The following is a 22,564-nucleotide window of genomic DNA, read 5'->3' on the forward strand; positions in this document are numbered from 1 at the left end:
AGCAACAGTGCCTATCAAAGGTTCTCATGCAGTCATCCTCGACCGAAGTTCAGAGTATAGCAGAATTCAAAGTTGTTAGGGAGAATAGAAGTCATAGTATTTCAATGTAGCCATTTCCATGTATTTACCATTTTTCAACTTTGTAATGATCCATGGATTCACACCATTTGCAGACTACCATTCTATCAATAAAAATTGAGCCTTTTGCCCATTTGTTTGTTGATCTTATCTTGTTTCAGTTTACAAATTTTCATTTTATTTTTTATAATATTTTTGAAACAAAATATATATATATAGACAATCGTGTTTTAAATTTTACAAAAAAAATATATTCTTCCTCGACTTGTGAATATAAGAGAGGAATGTTAACAGCAATCTCAAGGATGGTAAGATCTTGAAGAGCGGAGCTTGGTGGCCCCCCCAAACAGGATTTTACCCTTTTGTTGCATATATCGAAGAATATCAGTTTCCCCAGCACGAGATTATGGGAATGAAAGAATCCATATTGAGGTCGTCAGCAGGTCGTCGACACGAAATTTGTTCGGATGTTCTTTATCCCCGGCAAACCCCCCTCAGAATGGAGTTCATGACTCTAAAAGATTAAGCTTTTGGTTTCCAAGCAATATCTTTTTTCTCTTTCCAGAAGGATTTTTAGCGTTGTATCAGGATTTGGCTCCTCTGATGTGCTTGTGATCTTTCATTGTGGATTTCTCTTTGGTAGAATCTCTAGCAAGATCCCTGGTAGCATCTCCACCTTGTTGGGATTAGCCGAGTATCTGTTTGTGTTGTGTTATCGATCTAACCCTTTGTGTCTGTTTTATCAGCATATTCATACACATGTTCATACGCATGTGCATATCATCATAATGTTTATCTGACATTTCTTGGTGCTTCCCCGTTCTTTGGTGTTTTTCTCCCCGCATAGTGTGTGCATCCTCTCTCCAATAGAGTGTCGACCTTAAGCAAAAAGAGTTTATCCTTTCTAATTCCCCACTGGGTCTGATCCTCGTGGAAGATTTTGTTTCAGTTTCCCTTTCTAGTTCATTATCTGGATAGAATTAATCCCTAATTGAGTTTATTTCTTCATTGGGTTGAGTCTTCTTTAACCGTTTCTCTCCAGTTCATTCTTGGGTTGAACTTTGGTCCCTTGAGCTTATTACCTTTGTTAAGTTATCACTTGGCTGATAGTTAGGTAATATCTCTTGTTACATTTGGTTGGTTACCTTTGTTAAGTTATCACTCGGCTGATAGTTGGTAATCTTTCCTTTTGAGCTTATTACCTTTGTTAAGCTATCACTTGGCTGATAGTTAGGTAATATATTATGTTACCTTTGTATGGTTACCTTTGTTAAGCTATCACTTGGCTGATAGTTAGGTAATATATTCTGTTACCTTTGTATGGTTACCTTTGTTAAGCTATCACTTGGTAATTTTTCCTTTTGAGCTTATTACCTTTGTTAAGCTATCACTTGGCTGATAGTTAGGTAATGCCCCCGCCCCCCAAGTAAAGATGGAAATCCCCTCTTATTGATCCTTTCCATAGACGGAGTCTTACTTTGACAAGTCTTTCCCCGTTGAGCCATTTGGATTATTTGTTTTCTAATTGTGCATTGGTTTCTTTCCCAATACAATGGTTATATCCGAGTCTTTTCTTTTCCCCTATGGCACTTTATTTTCCCCAGTCGGGTTCCCCTTTGGAAGTTGTTATTCTCCTGCAGAGTTTCAGTCTCCTTTCCAGCATTTCTTTGTCCCATGTGGCGCTATATCCCCCACATGGATCCTTGTTTGCGTTCATATCATATCATAAGCATCTTGAAAGTCGAGTTTATACAAGAGATAAAATATCCTACCTGGTTGTCCAATGTTGTCATGGTGAAGAAGAAATCAGGAAAATGGCGTATGTGCATAGACTTCATCAATCTCAATAAAGCTTTCCCAAAGGACCCCTATCCATTACCATATATTGATAGATTAATCGACGTTGCATCAGGATTCTGTTTGCTCACCTTCATGGATACCTACTCTTACAATCAAATACGGATGAACTCAATTGATGCTCCCAAAATGAAGTTCATGACCGACAGGGATAACTATTACTCTGAAGTAATGCCTTTTGGTCTCAAAAGTGCATAGGGGATACGCATCAAAGGTTTATGGATATGTTGTTCTCATCATAGATAGGAAGAAATCTTGAAGCTTATGTGGAAGACATGTTAGTCAAGACACAGGAAGAAGTAAAACATGTAGATGACCTGTGGGAAACTTTTGAATTAATAAGGAAGTTTGACATGAGACTTAATCCCGATAAGTACACCTTTGGGGTACAAGCTGGAAAATTCCTAGGATTCATGCTGACACATCGGGGAATAGAAGCAAACCCGGACAAGTGCCAAGAAATAATTAATATGAGAAGCCTGACATCTGTAAAAGAAGTTTAACACCAGAGTTCTACCAAGAAGTTTTAAAGATGGAGACTTGGTTATGTAAAGGATTACAGACACATAGAAGAAGGGAAAGATCTCCCCAAATTGGGAGGGACCTTACGATATCGAGCATAAACTGGACAATGGAGCTTACAAGTTCGGGAACTTAGAAGGATTAGAAATGTCGAGGGCTTGGAATGTTTCCAACCTTAGGTTTTATTATAGTTAAACATTATATAATGATATTATTTGAAGGAAAATTGTGGGTAACACTTTTTTCCCTTGCAAGAGAAAGGGCTTTTAGTGAGGTTTACTCAACTCATATGATTACGTGTCACTTTTACAAAAAAGCTAAGCTCGTCCCAGTAGCGATGAACATCGTAAGCATCACTGATGGCTTTAAAGAAATCGACTATGTAAATGATAAACCTCTGGTCAGGTTAAGTTAATAAAACCCCCAACCTTAACGAAATCGGCTAAGTAAATGAGAAATTTGTTGCCAGATTAAGTTAATAAAAACTCTGACCTTAATGAAATCGACTAAGTAAATGAGAAACCTATGGCCGAGTTAAGTTAGTAAAACTTCTCACCTCAATGAAATCGTCTAAGTAAATGAGAAACCTTTGGGCGGGTTAAGTTAATAAAACCTCTGACCTTAATGAAATCAGCTAAGTGAATGAGAAACCTATGGCCGGGTTAAGTTAATAAACGCTCTAACCTATGAAATTGGCTAAGTAAATGATAATCCTCTTGCCAGGTCATAAAATATTTAGCCAGGTTATGACCTAAATAATTGTCCAGATAAATAAAGATCTATGGCCAGATTGTGGTAATAAAACATTTGGCTTAGCAAAACGGTCACAAAATTCCCATGTCGGGTTATTAAACATAATGATTAAATCAAAGGTTCGAGGAGCCTATAATGAGTGACTAAATTGATTAAATCATTTTATCACAAAGTCTAAATTATTAAAGACAAGTGATCAAGTTGTTAAAAAAAGGAGTAAACTGGTATGCATTAAAAGCCAACATCTAAAACATACCAATGAAAAACATAAGACATGGATAACAAATTAATGTTAGCATACCCAAAAGGGACCCCTTGGGGGCTTAAATATGTGTTAGAAAGGAAAGGTATTGTTAATTTTTTTTACAAAAGGCACATCACCATTGATGGCCAACAACAAACATAAACAAACTTAAACATCATGGTGCTCGTCTTCCCGAGCTTCAGGGGTCGAGTTGTTGATCACCACGTACTTAAAAACCTCTGCTTTAGGTGAAGCTTCCTCCATGTCCATTGGTTGGCAATCCACCACAGTCTTAAAAAAGTCTATCTTTGACATATCCAGGCCATACATGATGCATAAAGCTTAGGCTTTGGCTCTGTCAAAAGCTTTATCGCCAACTGAGAGCAAGTCTACCTAGACATCTTGTAAAGACTTCCTCCATGTCTCATTAAGAGACTGAGCTTCATCTGCTTCTTAGATCAAACCGACATAGGTTTCTTCCAGCTATGAACACTTGGACTCATCGGTCTCCTTTTGCTTTATCATTTCTAGTAAGTTAGGATTCCCATAAAAATCCCACCATGACAAGGAAGAAAAAATTTGTCATCATTAAAATTGCTGACACACAGTAAATCACACAATATGTGATCAGATTAGGGCAGAAGGAATTCCAAGATTTTCTTATCCGAACACTTCAATCCTATTAGACCTTGTGTACATCCCAAAATTTCCAAAGACCGAGCTTATATAGACCGAGTAAAAAAGGGCAAACACGTCAGATAGTATAATCCCTAACTAGGTCAGACCCATTCAATAAGGTATTGTTATGAGATGTAAGCAACTCGGATCCGGTCACGTAGTGGCTCTAGTAGGTGAATAAGTCATATTCAATCTCTAGAAGGATACCGGGAGGCAACATGAACAGTCACATATGAAGGTTACGAAACATCTCCATGATTACATGAAAGTTATAGAAATTAAGGAAAAGGTGTTACTCAGGGAAGACGACAGATGTTATCATATATCACTTTAAACATGGGATATGAAGAGGCATCCCTTTAAGGGCCATTTATAAGGGGACAAGTATAAAAGGATACTTCCCAAGAGAAAGAGAACAACTAATACCTCCTAACAAAATAAGACGATTGTGACTTCATCTGACTAGCTTAAGGGAAGTTTCTCCAAATAGTGTTTAGTAAGAACAAATTGTATGTCAAATTTCCATGATCCATGCTTGATATGTGCACTATAATATGTCTGATTGTGGTGATATTGTTGTGTACTATTCAATTCGTGTTATAGGGTAATTAAATGTGGAAATAAAAATTTGAATGATGTATGAGGGATAGAGAATGAAGGAGATAAAGATCATGTGTAAAAACTGGGATTTTTTTTGAAAATTTTAATGATATTAATTGATTAACATTATATGTTAATAGATTGCATGCATGTGTTTTTAGATATTTTTATATAAAAAACAACCATGAAAGTCAATTAATGTATTGAATTAACCGATATCATGCAACCAATAAATGAAATTTGGAAAGGAAGAATGCAAATGAATTTGATGTCAATCGATTAACATCCCATGTTAATCGATTGATGTCAGCTTATTTTTAATTTTTTAATAATTACAACCTAGTATGTTTCCCGATAATTTATGACATAACTTTAGTTCCATAGGTCCAAATGAGGTTCCATTTGAAGCGTTTGAGAGCTAACGCGCAGAGTTACCTCATGGTAGTGCTTTGTGAGATGATTGGTGTGTAGACGTATGTTCAAGGTAGGAATGTATGTTGTGAAATGTATGGATAAATATGTGAATCATTGTGCTTACTTAATGATGAATTAATTTAACATGATTGAATGTTGTGTGAATACACATTTGATATGGTGATGTTGTTTGGTGATATTATATGATGTGAATATGATTCATCTTGTTATGAAATGCATGATTATATGGTGATTAATTATGTATTGATGGTGTGCATTGTTATTATTATTGGTGGATAATAATTCATAAGGGGGGATTACTATTGTGTGTCAATGCATGTTGTTTATGGTTAGGAGATGGGTTGTAAACATTATTATTGTTGTTGAATTGATTTGTATGGACATGGATAATAGTGTCGTGTCGTTGAAATATGCATGTACACTACTTCAGAAGGGGGGGGGGGGGGGCTAGTGGCTTCTCCCAAGCTCAAAAGGGGGGCTTGGAGCACAGAAGGGGGGTTCATGGGTTCAGAAGTGGGGACCCGGTTCCAGAGAGAATAAAATATTGAGTTGGTATCACACGCATAAGTGTCACATTGTATTGTGAGTCACATCACACACACACACACATCTCTCTCTCTCTCTCTCTTCTATATATATATATATATATATATATTATATTATATAATATATATATATATATATATATATATATATATATATATATAATATATATATATTATATATATTATATATATATTAAATCAATTCGATTGACAAATAATAAATTTATACGAGATGTGTAAAGCGAGTCTTTTCAATTGAGGAAAACTGAGTCCTTCCGATAATCGTGGAGATATGATGATTGTCTCTACTTGAACGTTCCTCTAGCCGATTACTACTTCTATACCTTGCTAGCCTCATAAGATAAATGGATGGATCAATTCTAACCGGTAATCATTTTTATTAATATTAAAAAAATAAATTAACAATTGATAATTATTCTAACGAACTTTAAACAAATATCTAATTATTAGCTCAAAATACCTCATCATAAACGAAGATATACCAAATAAATTTTTAATAGTTTCTTTTAAAACTCATCTTAACACATTCTTTTATTTTAGAATAATTAAAATATACACAATATAAAATATGCCTCGCTCCATTTTCTATAAATCATTTTGAAGATTTTTTTTTACTAAAATATAAATCGTTTTGTAATATTAAAAATAATTAATATTATTTTCCCATTGAGTATAGCTGCTCTGAACTGTTTTATTACGAATAATGTTAATATGTTTTTGTAAGAATATTATTGTGTATTAATTTTATTAAAAATTAATTATTATTTTTTTCATTTATTTTTCCAACACAAACTTTTTTTTTAGGTTGTTTGACATGTCCCCTCAAGCATTAGTCTTTTAATATTTATATTAGTAGTATTAACTAAAAATTATTTATTATCTTTTTATTTTTTATTCAATTTGATAAAAAAAATAGATATAATCCTTTCAAATCTTAAAAATTAATAAAATATTTTAAAAATATTTTTATTATCTATATTTTAATTTTCAAATTAAAAAATCTGATTTATAGATACTCTTTTTGAAAAAATCATACAAGACAATAATATCTTACAAGAATTTCATAAAAGAAACCTCTTAAAATCTTAATCCATAAAACACAAGATTTTTTCTTCGATCATAACTTTTTTTTTTTTTAATTCCTTGAAATTTCAATTACTCTACATTGAAAGCAGATGTGAATGGAAGAACGCGACGCTAAAATGGACGCAGTTTCAAAGGGATTGGAAGCTTCATTACACAATTTGATTCAACTTCACCATCACAAATCTCTCATACTTGCCAATCAAACCGGTTCCTTTCCCTTTTCTTCTTTCAAAGTTCGATTTTTTATATTCATAGTGTTCATTTATTCATTTGGGTATTGTGTTTTGTTGGAAGCAGAAAAATCGAAGAAAGATGCAATTAGGAAAGCCGTACGCGTTTCAGATCTGTTGGTGGAAGCTGTGAATGGCGGTGTTCAAGATTCTTTCATTTATCAAAAGAGGATTGAGCTTGAAATTCGTGCTCTTGCTGTCACTATTACTAGGTTTACCAAACAAACGGATCAGTGGCTTAATGCTACTCATTCTCTCAACACAGCTATCAAGGTAATGTGAATGTTGTGTTGGTGTATTATAAGATTTAAGATTAGAAATGATAAAATTAGAGAGTATTGAAGTAATACTTGTAGTAGAAAAGTTGGTGGGAACTAGAGTTATGTGGTTTGGACATGTAGAGAGAAGACATGTGAGTTATGTGGTAAGGAGAGTTGATCAGATGGAGGGTAGTTAAACCGCTAGAGGTAGAGGAATACTTAGAAAAGCTATTAGAGAAACTATTAAAAAAGATATCGAGATTAATGAGTTGGGTAGAAGTGTGGTATTTGGTAGAATATTATGACGTCGGTTGATCCATGTAGCCGACCGCCTGACCCACTTATTGAGATACGACTTGGTTGTTGCGGTATCTCATGCAATGCGGGACTATCAACACATTGTGTCACTCCCGTAAATGGACTTTTGAAGCATGTCCCAAGTGGTTTATAGTAGGTGGCTCAATGGATCTTAGATACTTTCTCATACTATTTTAAAATTTGGGTTGAGCTTAATTCAACCCTACAAAACTGATTTGAAATGTAAGGGATGTCTCACGTTTATAAACATATATTAGGTGATATCGCATCTAATGTTGGGCTCTCAACCGTTTTCAATAATGTTCTAGAATAATTATTTTATGGATAACCTAATGTGTAGGCCTAGTCGAAAAAAGGTTTTGATTAGCGGTTGCAATAGTTGTCACAGTCGCGAACCTTGATATTGCATAGAATCACAGTCAAATGTGGCTTATACAATCTCAATTGTTGTCACAGTGGCTCCAAAAATCTTAATGTCAGAACCGAAACCATGCTCACAAACCTTTTTTAAAAACCCTGAATGGAAGTATGTTCGGTTTGAGAATGTGTAAAGATATATTCTATAATGAGAGGTCCCTAGTTAGATCATTTCTCCAAAAATAAATTCCTTGAGAGGTTTACTGTTGTTGCTTTGTTGGCCTTGAACATGATTGCCTATGGAAGGAGAATACATGTGAATTTCACCAAAGATAGTTGTGTGGATCAAAAAGAAAATGTAACAAAAACAATTTTTATTATGATTGTTGTTGTGCATTATTGGGTTATTGTAGTGAATTTGGTTTTTAAATGATTATTGTTGTTGTTTGTTGCAAATTATGATGCACATTTAAAGCCGTGATTTTACATGGCTGCATGAATGGACTAGGATTTCAATTGGGTCGATAAATAAAGCAAAGAGGTTTCTTCTCTTCAAATGTTCATTGTGATTTATATTGATATCACAATTTTTTTGGTCTCTTTTATCATTCTCTGACATAAGAAAAACTTAAGTGTTTTAGTTCAGTTCCCTGCACATATGGTCATGTTAATGTGCTCAAGGTTGTTGAATTTTCAAGGATGATGCAGATGCAGGAGCAATAATAGAAATATGCATCAATCTTGTGCCTCAGTAACACAGATACATTGTTTATTACCAAGGATCCTTTATTTTGAGAGATTCCTTGTACACAATCATAGGAGCAAGAACAAAAATGTAGATACATAGAATATTAATTTGCAGTGTCTTCTTATTGAATTTTGCGTCTGTATGTGGTGTTTTTTCTCTGTAGAGCATTAATGATCCGAGTCAAGTGATCACTCTGCTGCAGACTGTGCTAAATTTGTTAATTGTTTTGTAAAAATGTGCATAACTTTCGTTAACATTCATTTGAACTCATAGGAAATTGGAGACTTCGAGAATTGGATGAAGATCATGGAATATGATTTTAAAAGTATCAGTGCAGCTATACAAAACATTCACCAAGACTGATCTTGCAGGTTGCATCATGTAAAATTCTAATCCCTTTCCAATTCATTTATCTATTCTAGACATAATTTCCAATATCATGTAAAGTTTATTAGGAAACGAGTGACTTGTTTCTCAGAAAAATAAGCGCCTTAAAGAAGAAATAACCTCGTATCCATATTCTGAATGTAAATTATGTTTTTTTTATCAAGATTCTAGAACATTTAATTAGAAAGAACTTTTCCTGACTCATTAGAATGATTTTCCCAAGTTTGGTGTATTTGGGTGGATAAAAATTCCAGAATATTTAGCAGTAATCGTATTCCTTTACAACTAATGAACCCTAAAGAATTCCATGAGCTCTCGAGCATAGAAAAGTTCCCTGCGTCAAATGGGCTTACAACTTTGTTTGGTAGGGAACTTTAGTGGCTCGTCAATGAGCAAAAATGAATAAGCCTTTTCGTGAAACTTCACTGTCATGTGTCGCTGAATTGGCTTCAAGTCACGGTTTGTGCGAAAACCACATGAGTTCGGCCAACGTTGCTCAGAAATGAGTAACCAATGTAGATGGAGGATCCGAAACAGAGAATGCACATATATAAGTAATAACATAGTTAACGGGATGCCAGACAGGTTACATTGATCCTGCATAAAACCACTAACAATATTCTTCCATCTTGATTCAAAATTTTCAGGAGACGCCGAATTCCAAACACATGACTTAAAAATGATTATTAAAATCAATGTTGATATTTATGATCTGTTTTGGAGTTGGTTTTTGGAGAGAAAGATTTTGGAGGATTTCATTTATATCTTGAAATGAATTTGATATTTTAAAAAAGTTTAAAGAAGAATATGATTTTATAGGCGAATCTAGTATATTATTTGTTAAACTTTTTAAAAATATCAAACACATTTCAATATATAAACACATATCTCCAAAGTCTTTCTCTAAAAAAAACTCTTCAAAAATCATCTCTCAAACAGACTCTTAAGAAAACGCCTACCTATTTTGAAACTTTTTTTTAAAAATATTTCACAAGCAAATCTTCTTTACTGCAATCTTCATATCTGGGTCTTGATATGTTATGATTACAGTAGGTTTGTGCCCTCCCATTGCTTTCAAAAATGACTCAAACAACCACACAAATAAATGGACTTTGCTAAAAAGTGCAGCTCCAAAGGTTACATTTTGACAATGATGATTTACACATGTAAATGGTGCAAATATCATACAATACTTGTTTGTACTGTATGTTGTGTAAAATGAAAACACATCTCCAAATAAAGAGTATTTTTTCCCGAAAGATGCCATCGGCCCAAAATACATATATCAGCCTACCTTCATCATCAACCAAATAGTCATAGAAAAATAAATGGTTCATCTCGTGTTTTCTCCTAAAATCATTTTAAAAGTATCTTTGTGTGCATCCTATATTTTTATAACCACCGACTTCACTTAAATTTTACTACCTTTGATTACCACTGATCATTATTATTGTGACTTTATCATTGTTATTTTGCTATTTACTTTTATGTTGTTACTTTGTAATTTACTTTCAAATACTCATCATCATCATCATTATACTTATTGTATAAACTCATCGTGCATGTTTATTATTGTCATTTATCTTTATTGTCATCATACATTAAAAACAACAAAAACATGATAAAATGATAAGACCAAAAATATTCATTCCACTTGATCAACTTGGACTTAGAGGATCTCATCTTAGGACCTTTGCTTGGAGAATCTTTTCATACTTTGATACTTGGTTTCAACTTTGGATTTCACCTGGAACTTATATACATGTTGTAAGAATGGCATCATGACACCATCCTAGGGGGACATGTTTGTAAGACCATTATCCTTTGTCAGCTTTGGTCACTTTTGTACACACAAGGCTTTCTCTTGGGTTACCTTACAATGATACTCTTTATTTTCTTGATGGTTACTTTGTATATTCATTACATTACCCAATTTCATAATCAAATAAACAAACCCTTAATTCAACGTCAAGTCATTTTCATAATCAAATTCAAAATATTTAAAACTATGATTAGTATTGTGCACCACAAACCTTAAGTGGTGAAAAATGAGTAAGAATGGAGCATTCATATCCTTGCTCTAATTATTTTGGACGCAAGACGTTTGACTTGTTGTCTAGAATTTTCACCCCCGCCCATAGACGTTAGTACGATCTAATCACAAACATTTTTCATAAACCCTTATTCAAGGTAAAAACAATACAACCCATAAAACCTCATTTTTGTGCCTTAGGACACCACTCCGAAAATCCTTTTCTCAAAGATAAAATCAATCAACACAAACATTTTCTACTCCGACCTACGGAGCTCTGATTCTTCATCACCTGATGAGTGATACGTGGGCACAAGGATGTTAGTTGGCAAGTTTTGGCTAAGGGAAAAAGCCAATTTCGACATGGGGGATACGTCGGAAGCTCCTTGACAGAAGGTTATGAGAGGCTGTCGGCCAACACGAGCAAGCTTCGGTCAAAGTCGATAGGTTTTTGAGGAGAGTGTGAGAACGTGGGCACATAAAGAAGTCGTGGGTAGTTATACGCTGAGATGGGGGAAGTGGACCGACACATGGCACCTCAAGAAGGCTTTGTAACCCCCAACAGTTACTTTCTAATTAGTATTTAAGCCAATGTTAGATGAGAATTCAAAGGGTGACAATTTGAACATTTCCAGTAGGGGTAAAGCTTGAAGTACCAAAGCGTTTACGAGAAAAAAATTACTCTCCTCACAAACAATGTGTTTTGCCTCCACTTTATAATTACAAGTCATTTAATCTTCGCAAAGTTTATCTTTTGTCTTGTTTTAACTTTACTGTTTATCGTCCTTATTTCAGTACTTTATCGTTTCTACCTGTCATTTTACCTTTGTTGTTTCATTGACTCGTCAAGAGTCTCGTTTACACCCTTTTCAACCAGTCAGAAACATTGTTTACCAAATAGCCATACACACAAAACACTAAGTCTGAGACTCCTTGGCTGGTCCCGCAAGTAACCCTCATATAGGAAGACTAGAGATTGTTGCGCAGAAGAACAAATTGGCACGCCCAACGGGACCTCGACAGTGTTAAGTTGTATGCGATTGTGCAGTGGAAAAATGATGTCTCCTAGATCCCACGAAGAAATGTCTTCGGCGGGAGACACAACGACGCCCCAGGCCGTAGACACCGACTCTAGTACGGAGTCGATAGTTTTAACAGCGTTTGTGGGACCAACTCTGACATCGTGTCAGCCACAAACGCCGACACCGACAACCATGGGAACTATGGGGCAACATATGCCAAGTTACACGGCTCCCATACACAGAACGTTGGGAATGCCGACGGAGTTTATGACAAACATGCATAACTTCGGTTCGACTTACATCGATACCTCGTCATCGCCATTCCCTCGTTATCAGGGGTTTGGACCTTTGGCAACCCCATTTGGTCAGCCCACAGGGTTCGGATTGACGTGTCAATCAGTCCCAACATTTACGTCAAGCTCAGTTGTTGTTATGAGACATCAAATGGATGAAAGTAACCACGAAATGGTACACATGCTGACTCATTAAATGGGTACTATTTTAAGGCCTTTGATCCAGGATTCGACGCAGAGTTATCAATAGTTGGCGACCCAAATAACCAGGATTGAAGATTTTTTGGGAGCACCAAGGGCTCAAGTGTGTCATAACCCCACGCCTCCTCCTCGACCAAAGACTCTGGTTCGACAAGAGGAGATGACAGAGGATACGGTCGAACAAGAATACCAGGAGTTCGAACACATCCCAAGGGCGACACGAAGGCCCCCCTGTGGTACTGGTTAATCGTAACCAGGATCCCGACCAGGTGGTTCGACAAGTTCGACATGACGCGGCCGTAGGGGAACAAAACCTAGAGGCTATCGTCGAACGGATCATAGTACAGATTGAAGTAAGTCCGTGCCTCCAACGACCGACATACTCCTCGCCTTTACCAGATTTTGTCCTACAGACAAAATTGCCAAGGGGATGGAAAGTCCCTAAATTTACTAAGTTCGTGGGGGATACTGAAGAATCCATTGTCGAACATGTAGCGAGGTACCAGATCGAGTCTGGTGACATAGAAAACAACGAGGACTTGAAGTTGAAATATTTCCCAAGTTCTCTCATGAAAAATGCGTTTACCTAGTTCACAACGCTACCTCCTCAGTCGATCCAAACATGGACACAGTTGGAAAGGCTGTTCCATGAACAATTTTACATGGGACAATCAAAGATCAGTCTTAAGGAACTAGCGAGACTTAAGCAAAAGGTCGCTGGGTTAATTGACCAATACTTGAACAAGTTTAGACTATTGAAAGCGCGATGCTTTACTCAAGTCCCTGAACACGAACTAGTCGAAATGGAGGCTAGGGGTCTAGATTATTCCATACGAAAGAAGCAGGACACCCAGTACCTTAGGGATATGGCCCAATTTGCCGATAGGGTTCCACGTATCGAACATTTGAAAGCGGAAAAGTCTAAGGAGGGTCGATATCATAAAAAAGAGAAAGTGTCATACATCAAAGTCGAAGGAGACTCTTCCGACGATGAAGATATAGTCGACAGGAGTGAGGTCAACGTGGCAGAACTCAAGCCCGGACCTCCATATACGTGCAAGATTTTGAAACCATCGAATGGAAAAAACCCTATCGAACCAGAGAGAACACATAAATACGCCGCTAAGACATATACGTTCGACGTGTCTAAATGCGACGAGATCTTTGATCTCTTGGTAAAAGACGGACAGATTATCGTCCCTCAAGGTTTAAAAGACCCTCCCCTAGAACAAAAAAAGAAAAGGGGATTTTGTAAATTTCATAATTTCCTTGGTCACAAAACTCAACAATGTATTCTTTTCAGGGATTTGGTGCAGAAAGCTCTGAAAGAAGGAAGGCTCCAGTTTGGCGAAAGGCAAAAAATGCAGGTGGATTCTGACCCTTTGAAGGTGGAAGAAGCATTGTATGCGGAGCCTCTAGACTGCATGATGGTGGAGACTACTGATGGTCTCATTGAGGTTCTCAAAGCAACCTCGTTGGCTGAATCATTTAAAGTGATGGTGGTCGAAACTACTAAAGGTTTCAAAGTCAAACACAAAAGGAGGCCCGAGTCGGCCTATCCCCAGCCGGGGGAAAGTTTGTTTGACTTCCAGGAGAAGTGCAAGGGGAAAGGATCAAAGACTCTGTTATGCCCAAAGTGCAGCGTGATATTCGACGAGAAAACCTCCGAAAGACTGGAGGCCGACAACAAGACCAATAAGGAGGAAAAGCTTGCTATCCCACGATTTGTGTTCGACAGACACAGAGCTCCTCAACAGAACGAAGAGTACATGAGAAAATTTCAACGTCCCCGCCCGAAGACATTCATTCCTCCCACTGATGTTCCACATGAGAAGTGGATAGAACCTGTCAATCAGAAAGGGGGCAAGAAACCGAAATGGAGGGTGTTGAAAAAAGAGGCAACGTCTCCAGAGAAGAGAAGAGGCTACACAATCTCTCCTAACTACAAAGGAAAGAATCCTATGACTAGGACACAATGGAGACGCCACCAGTGAAACAAAAAGCTGGGAAAGCTGTTACCACCCCACAGTCGAAGACTCTAGAGACTGCTGGACAAAAGGAACAGGTGTCAGAGGTCAAGGGACTTTAAAAAATGGTGGTCAACCAGACAGTGGCCATGACCGTCGACTCGACGGGAAAGAAGGCAGTGATAACCACTCAGAACGTGGAGTGTTCGTCATAGATTGAGGGACGGCCATGAAACGAAGAAAGATCGAAGGGGAAGGGCCAGAATATTCTCCCCAACCAGAGGGGAGAACCTGAGTATTCTCCTCAGTCTGATGAGGAATTCGACGAGGATATGTACGACGAAAACAATGACGATATCTACGGTGACGATTTCGTCGTAAACTGCGACATTGTGTCGGTACTGCCAGCTGAATGCGACATGGTGTCTGAAGTTTTTGAAACAGAGGGAGACTTTGTACTAGACGAAATAGGAGGGGGAAAGCCTTTATGCTACCATGTCATGAACAACGACGTGGTGGAAGAGCAGAAAGCAATGTTTGAAAGACCCAGTCCTGGGATGATGTACCATCTAAAACCATTGTTCATCAGAGCTAAGGTGGATGGAATGGCGGTGAATAAGGTTTTTGTCGACGAAGGTGCTGCAGTCAACTTAATGCCCTATACTCTATTCAGGAAGATGGGAAAAGTCGATGAAGATCTCCGACAACACAACATGGTCCTTTCAAATTATGAAGGGAAGACCAGTAATATAATGGGGGTGGTCCAGGTCGACCTCGCGGTAGGCACGACAACACGTTCAACACTCTTTATGGTAATAGACTCAAATGACAACTTCAACTTACTCCTGGATCGAGAATGGATCCATGGGATAGGGGTTGTTCCTTCAACGGTTCACCAAAGGCTCATAATCTAGAGAAAAGACGGCATCGTAGAGAATATCAAGGCCGACCAAAGCTATTACCAGGTCGCAGCGAGCGCAGAAGAAGATAATGCATCACCAAATTCCCCAGAGAGTATGGAGCTCTGGTCCTGATTTGTTTAGAGAAGTATATCTCTAACACCACCCAGATCCCCTGAGAGTCTGGAGTTTGGTCTTAATATTCTAGCTCCCTAGTGAGGCTGGATCTAGCAGTTGTGTTATCGAATATATGGTTGTCATCCCTTGTGTGGATTGACCTAAAATCCCTTATAAATTGATAAATTGACATGCTATCTTTTCGGAGAAGTTGGCATTCCCTCATTCAGATTGGAAATCCCTCGCAGAGTGAGCAGAAGCTCCCTTCATGAGCATTTGTTTTGTAGCTTATCCCCTGTGGATTCGCCTACATTAACCTCCAACATGTTCGCCTCTTGATCATCCTCGGCAGGATTGATCCCTTTAAACTCCCCAGTACGACCACCAGCAGGTTATCTCCAGCTGATCACCTACAGGTAGTTTTTCCCTGAGCAGAGCGGGTGATGAAAATCTTTATTTTCTATCCCCAGCGGAGCGGTGTTTCTCTTCTCCTCGGCAGAGATTGTTTCTCCAGCAGTATGAGGAAATGTGATGGTTTTGGAACTTTTGTTTGGTGGTTATTCCCCGCAGAGTTTCATATCTTTACTTGATAATTTCCCCCAGTAGAGTTGCTTCTACGGCGGATCTTATCCGTGTTTAGCTTCCCCAGCTAAGACTCTGCTTGATCTTAGTTTTGGCGTTGGAACTTCGAGGAAGATGTGTTGATTCCTTCCCCAGCGGAGTGACTGGTTCTCCTTCTCCTTAGCAGAGATATTTTCCTTCCGTGATTAGAAGTGAATGTTGTCTGATGTGCTTCTGTTTGGTGGTTATACCCCACAAAAGTCTACATCTCTCCCTGATAAGATCCCCAATAGATTTCTTCTCTGACTGATCTTATCCTTATCTCTGCGTTCTGTTGGAAGATCCCTAGTTTTGGTGATTGTGATCCCTTGCTTATTCCCGACAGCGGTCCCTGATCCCCGGTGATTCTGCTTGTTCCCTAGCAGTAGTCTTCGTTCCCGGCAGTGACTCTGTTTGATCCTCAACATTGGCTTTTGTTCCCCTGCAGAGATTGATGTTTCATGGTATCTGTTGCCCCCATCAAATTGGGTTTTCCCCTGTGGGCTTGGCTTTCTCTGTTGAGATGTAGTACCGGATGTCTGTCCATTGATTCTTGGACCTGGTTGTGTTAGATATGTCTGTTTGTCAGCATCAATCATACATAAACCACGCATATACATGCATAATTTTAACATTCGGATATTCATGTTTCATTCTTTGCCATATATCTTTGTTTGTTATCTCCTTCTATGTGGTGATATATATTTCCCCAAGCAGATGTTGGTGTCTGATCTCTCCATATAGAGTCAGCCCCATAGGCAGAAAGTGTCTATCCTTTCTTCCATATTCCCCACTGAGTTAGGTCCTCGTGGATGATTATTATTTATGTTTCCTCCCAAAATATGTATTGGGATGGAATTACTCCCCTGAGTTATATCCTCATTGGGTTGAATCTTGTTCATTGTGTCTCTCTAGTTTGTTCCTAGATTGACTCCTCTTGTTATTTCCCCTTGCACTTCCCCGTAGTTTAGATGAACGATTGCTCAGTAACCAGTTATTGTCCATCTTTTCCCCGACGGAGTTTTGTGGCCTTCTATCCAAAAACCGGTAGTTGTAAGTCCTATCTTTGTGGTTTTCTACCCAATAACCGGTAGTTGTAAACCCCATTTTTATCCCCTTGCAGAGTTAACCCTTGATTCTGTTCATCCTAACCGATGACGGTTACTCTCTTCTGTGGTTTTCTACCCAGTAACTGGTAGATGTAATCCCCTCTTGGTTGGTTATCTTTATCCAATATTCGGTATTGATAGTCCTTCACTTTTGAGTATATCTCCCAGTAACTGGTGATATATCTCCCGGATCATTGCCTTTGTCAATGTATCCCCAACGAGTCATCTTTCATTTACCCTTGTTTGGTAATGATTGTTTCTCCCCTTGATTGGTTATCATTTTATACCCATTAGTCGGTATCCCGATGTCCTTTCTTTTCGGCCGACTTATCCTTTATTAACCCAGTAACCGGTTGTGGATAATCTTCCATGAGAGTATGTTATCTACGTTTAGACGGTAATAGATAATATATCTCATGCGCTCTTCAGTCGAAGTCTTTTTCTTCCCCAGTTGAGTAAGATTCGTATTTCCTTGTGGAATCGAATGTCCATCCTATAATCGAGCTTGCTCTTTTCAGCCCTCCTTTCGGATGATGAGTGTCTTGGAAATATTCCCCAATTCACGCCTGGTTGGTCACCTATTATATGCCCAGTAACCGGTATCCCTTGTGTTCCTTCCTTTCTGCTCCTTATTATGACTTTTTGTCCCCTGTGGAGTCAGATTTTCCTGAGTTGAAATATACCTTTTTAGGTTTTCCTCAGATGTTTTGGATGATTGATATCTCTCACCCTTATACCGGTCTTAGATATTCTTCCTCCCTGAGCGTGTTATTCTTTCACCCTCATACCGGTGTTTTGATCACATGTCTCCTGGAGCTTATTACCCAGTAATCGATAATACCTCCTTTGTGCCTTCCTCAGCTGAGTCCTTTGTGGATGTTCCCATCCTGAGTCCCTTAGTGGGTTTTCCCCCATCCGAGTCCGGATTTTTATCTGAAGTATCCTCTGTGGATAGTTTTGCTGTATTGGCATATTCCCCAATACATGCATCTTTGCGTCAGCTCGAGTCCTTCCATTGATTTATTTTCATGGAATCCCTCTCGTGTCTCTCAGCAAGTTTTAAGTCGTGACCTGCTCACGCATTTTATCCCCTTTATTCCCCAGTAAAATCCCCAGAGTCTCTGTCCCATTTATGAGTGTATTACTCCTATGGATTTTCAGTTTCTCCTGATTTCTTTTTCCTTTGTGGACATATATCCCCACAGAGCATTAACTTTTGCATACACACATTTGCATCATGAAGTCTCTTAGGGACCAAAATTCGTCTCTTTGTTATTATTTAAGCCCATTTTACCTCGTCGAGACGAAGATTTTAACCTTCATATCTCCGGCTAGAATGACCTTAAATAGGGGCATCTGTAAGACCCTAATTTTGACCCTAAGATCCCTCATGGCATCATATCATTGCACTTTGCATCTTGCCTCAAGGATCATAGCATCTTGGCCCCTTAACCTTTGGGTTGGGACTTGTGTGAGTTGGTTTGAGACCACCAAGCATGCTTGAATTGTATATTATTGTTTTTCTTATTTTGCTTACTAACCAAAAGCACAAAAATATGTCACTAACATCTTTTGTTTTGTAGCTTGAGCAATCATAAGATCCAAGACTCCTAGGAGGCCCCTATGCTCATTGATGTGTCCAGATGAAGTTGAAAGCAAGGTTTACAATGGTTCACAAAGCTCTCGATCATCATATATGCCTCCCAAGCATCTCAATTTGTCAATTTGATCAAGATAAACCAAAGGGCTTGAGGATTGTTTCCCAAGGAAACCCTAATTCATATGTGCATTGACTGTGCCTTGCTCATGAAGCAACCTCAACCCATGATCAAATACAATCAAGGGAAGTTCTTTCATTCATCTTTTCATGCATATTTGAGGTTATGTGAGTATCCTCAATCATCAATTCATCAAGGTTTAAAGTTTGAACTTGAGAAGTTGATCAGTCAATTCATCTAACTATTTTGAAATCCACTAAGACCTAACTTTTGATGTGTTTGTCAAATGAGGATGAACCCAAGAGAAACAATATTCTTAAGAACCATATGAACAACTTTAATGTTCATCAAAAATTGATTTAAAGCTTGGAATGTCATCATCCATTTCAAAACATTATAGGTCATTTTGACTGAAACCCTAATTTTAGGTCAACTTTCCAAGGACATAACTCCTTCATTTTTCATGATTTTGAGGTGGGATCAAATGCATTGGAAATTTTAAGATGTATACTTCATTTTTTATGATGAACAAATTTTCATGATCCTAAAATAAGTACATGTGATAATACAAAACATTATAGGTCACTTTAGACCAAAGTCATTGAAATGTGAAAAAGTCCAACTTCAAGTGACCATAACTTTCTCATTAAAAATCCAAATGATGCAAACTTTAAGTCCAAATTGATTTTCTTGAAAAGATCTACAACTTTGATGTTTAAGGTTTTGTCATTTGAGGCTTGTATAATTGAAACAGAAGGGCTTGAAGTTGGTCCATTTTGGTAAAATTCACCTACACATGTTTTGTACATTGAACTTCATGGCCTGTTTTCATAAATTTCCCAATCCGAAATGGATTTTTGTTCAACATAACAATTGTTCCTCATATCAAGACCTTTCCAACCATTACCCACAAGGCCATGTTTCAATTTGGCAAAGTGCATTTTCGAAGAGGTGAAAGTTTGTGTGCATTTATGGAAACCATATCCAAACTCCATGCACAAGCCAATTCAATCACATTTGCACGTCCAAAACACCTCAATTACACTTCAGCATGCTAAACCAATTACATTTGGGCCTCCCATGCGCCTGTACAGGCCCATGCATGGAGGCCCTCATTCCATATGCACATGAATTTTGCCTTGCTTGCATCAGCTTTCACTATAAATACATGTGCTTAGCTTCATCCATTTCCAACCTGAAGGCGCCTAATACTCTGCAGAATTGGAATCCCACCCTACACCTAAAGGAATTTTGAGTTTTCTTCTTCAATTTTTCAGTTCAATTTTCAACTTCCTTGATTGATTATTGAACTCCAATTCCTAAGCCTAGCTACTTTGCCATCTAAGGATCACACTGCACCAAAGAGTTGGAAGAGATCGTGCCTTATAGAGCTGCACTTCAAAGGTTGTTGTTCAAACTTTTTCCATTCGAATCTCCTTGAATCTTGCTCATTTCTTGTGTTTGTTGGTTCCTCTGAAGTCTTCTCATAAGAGGCAATTGATTGGTGTATTTAATTTCATGAATTGAGCAAACTCAGATTGAACTCCATAATTTTCCATCTTAGATTTCTCCTTCTATGAGAGTCTAGAGGAGAAACCAATGGCACAGGGGTGATGTACATCACCCCAGCTTTCCAATGATATGAGGATCGTACGTTTTGGTGAGGTTTTACAAACCTGCAACTCTGGCCGGAGCTGGCTTGCTCGCCGGAGAAGACGGTGGTGTACACCACCGTCCATCACTCCAGATTGCATCTAGACCGTTGGTTGATATTTCCAGATCAAATCCCAGCCATGCAATGTTATGACTATTTTAAATACAGTGTGTTTCTCATTTGACTTTGATCCATCGTGCGCGCGCATCTCTCCTCCCTCTGATGTGCCACCTCATTTAATGAATCAGATCCAACGCACCAGACTTTTTCTCAATTTCTGATTATTTCATTTTATTGTCTTTATTTCATTTTATTTCAAAAATTCATAAATCTTTCATTTTAAATCCAAAAAATATGGGATCAATTGCATTATTTCCCTTTTTAATTCTAGTTTTTGAAAATGATTTTTAATATTTTTTATTTTTCCATTTAATATTTTTTGTGAATTTTCTCTTTTCTGGTTATTTTTAATTTATTTAAAATAGTTTCCAATATTCAAAAAATGCAAAAATATTTTCTTAACATCTTTGAATGATGATGAATCTATGAAAAATATTCTCATAAATTTCTTAATTGATTTGAGATTTATTTGAGATTTTAGTTCAATTATGTTATTTTTTATTCATTTTTAATTGTTTAAAAATAGTTTCTGGTTTCCAAAAATGATGAAATTTTTTGTCAAACTTTGTTTGACCTTGTTGAACTTAGGATGATCCATTTGGACTTTTCCAAGTTGATTTGAAATGGATTTGAAGTTTGACCTTTATTTGTTTATTTTAATTCAAGTATTATTTTAATTTTCAAAAATACCAAAAATATTTTATTTCTTGCTTGACTTCTAAACTTCATCTTGCTTCTGTTTACCATTGATTGACTTTGATTCTATTCATGTTTGATCAATGTGTGTTGAATATTTCATTTGAATTTCCATTTATGTACATTTACATTCTTCTTCTTTTTCTTCTTTTTCTTTTTGATCAATGAGTTAAAGATTGGTGGTTAGCCTTGACATATGAGAGACTTAACCTTCCTTGATTCAAGTCAAATTCATCTTGATCAAAGATCAAGTGAATTGCTTTGCATTAAGGATAGGTTGCTTCTTGGTCAAGCAAAAAACTTAAATCAATACAAGATCATTCTTCTTTTCTTTTGGCATGGCAAGTTGTAGAAGCTTGGCTTACTAGTCATGGTCTCTAACTTGTGTTTGTTACCTATAGTTTTATTGACCGGCCTCAGATAGGTGTGACTACTACATTAGTCCACTTACGATTGCTTAACATAGCGCTAAATTGCCTTATGACACACTAACACTAACTACTAATCACTAACTTTTAATTCAAGCATTTAATTCTTGCAATTTACTTTAATGCAATTTAATTTCTTTCTCATTATTCATTTGCTTTTGCCCTTTGCTCACTTGAGCTCATGTTTATGTTAATGCAATTTGCCTTTTGCTCACTTGAGCACATTATTGTGTATATACTATTGTGCTTGTTTTGTTTTGATTGTCTGAACCCAATGCAAATGGACAAAGGACTTAGATTTTAGGATCTTACCTATGCTAAATGGAGTCAAAGAGAAACTATGCCTCATGCCTTTAGAATGCTAAACAAAGAAAAATTGTCAAAGAGCAACTAGGCCTCATGCCTTTAGAATGCTTAATCTTGAAGAAGACATTGAAAGGACCTAATTCTAAACTCACTCTTGTCCATTCTTTCTATTGCATTGTGGAACTTTTTGATTTGTGTGTTCTTGTGTGCTAGGGATCCTAAACTTGAGCCAAGTAGAAGAACCATTGTCATGAGCATCCAAAGTGAGAGATACAAAAGCCAA

The 22,564-nt window shown here is 37.3% G+C and overlaps 1 protein-coding gene across 1 annotated transcript; it reads left to right on the plus strand.

Annotated features, from left to right (window-relative positions):
• The first annotated feature begins 6,770 nt into the window (after nucleotides 1–6,770).
• Nucleotides 6,771–9,323, plus strand: LOC127118459 (biogenesis of lysosome-related organelles complex 1 subunit 1). Its single transcript, XM_051048666.1, has 3 exons — nucleotides 6,771–7,026; nucleotides 7,117–7,322; nucleotides 9,006–9,323. The coding sequence occupies exons 1-3, from the start codon at nucleotides 6,915–6,917 to the stop codon at nucleotides 9,093–9,095; spliced, it is 408 nt and encodes a 135-aa protein (XP_050904623.1). The 5' UTR covers nucleotides 6,771–6,914; the 3' UTR covers nucleotides 9,096–9,323.
• Nucleotides 9,324–22,564: the final 13,241 nt, after the last annotated feature.

This window comes from Lathyrus oleraceus, chromosome 2, assembly GCF_024323335.1.
Source record: "Lathyrus oleraceus cultivar Zhongwan6 chromosome 2, CAAS_Psat_ZW6_1.0, whole genome shotgun sequence".
Classification (NCBI taxonomy): domain Eukaryota; kingdom Viridiplantae; phylum Streptophyta; class Magnoliopsida; order Fabales; family Fabaceae; genus Lathyrus; species Lathyrus oleraceus.

Coding starts and splice junctions, on each gene's coding strand:
- LOC127118459 (XM_051048666.1), top strand. CDS start 6,915: ATGGAAGAACGCGACGCTAAAATGGACGCAGTTTCAAAGGGATTGGAA. Junction 7,027..7,116: donor CATACTTGCCAATCAAACCG/GTTCCTTTCCCT, acceptor TGTTGGAAGCAG/AAAAATCGAAGAAAGATGCA. Junction 7,323..9,005: donor CTCTCAACACAGCTATCAAG/GTAATGTGAATG, acceptor TTGAACTCATAG/GAAATTGGAGACTTCGAGAA.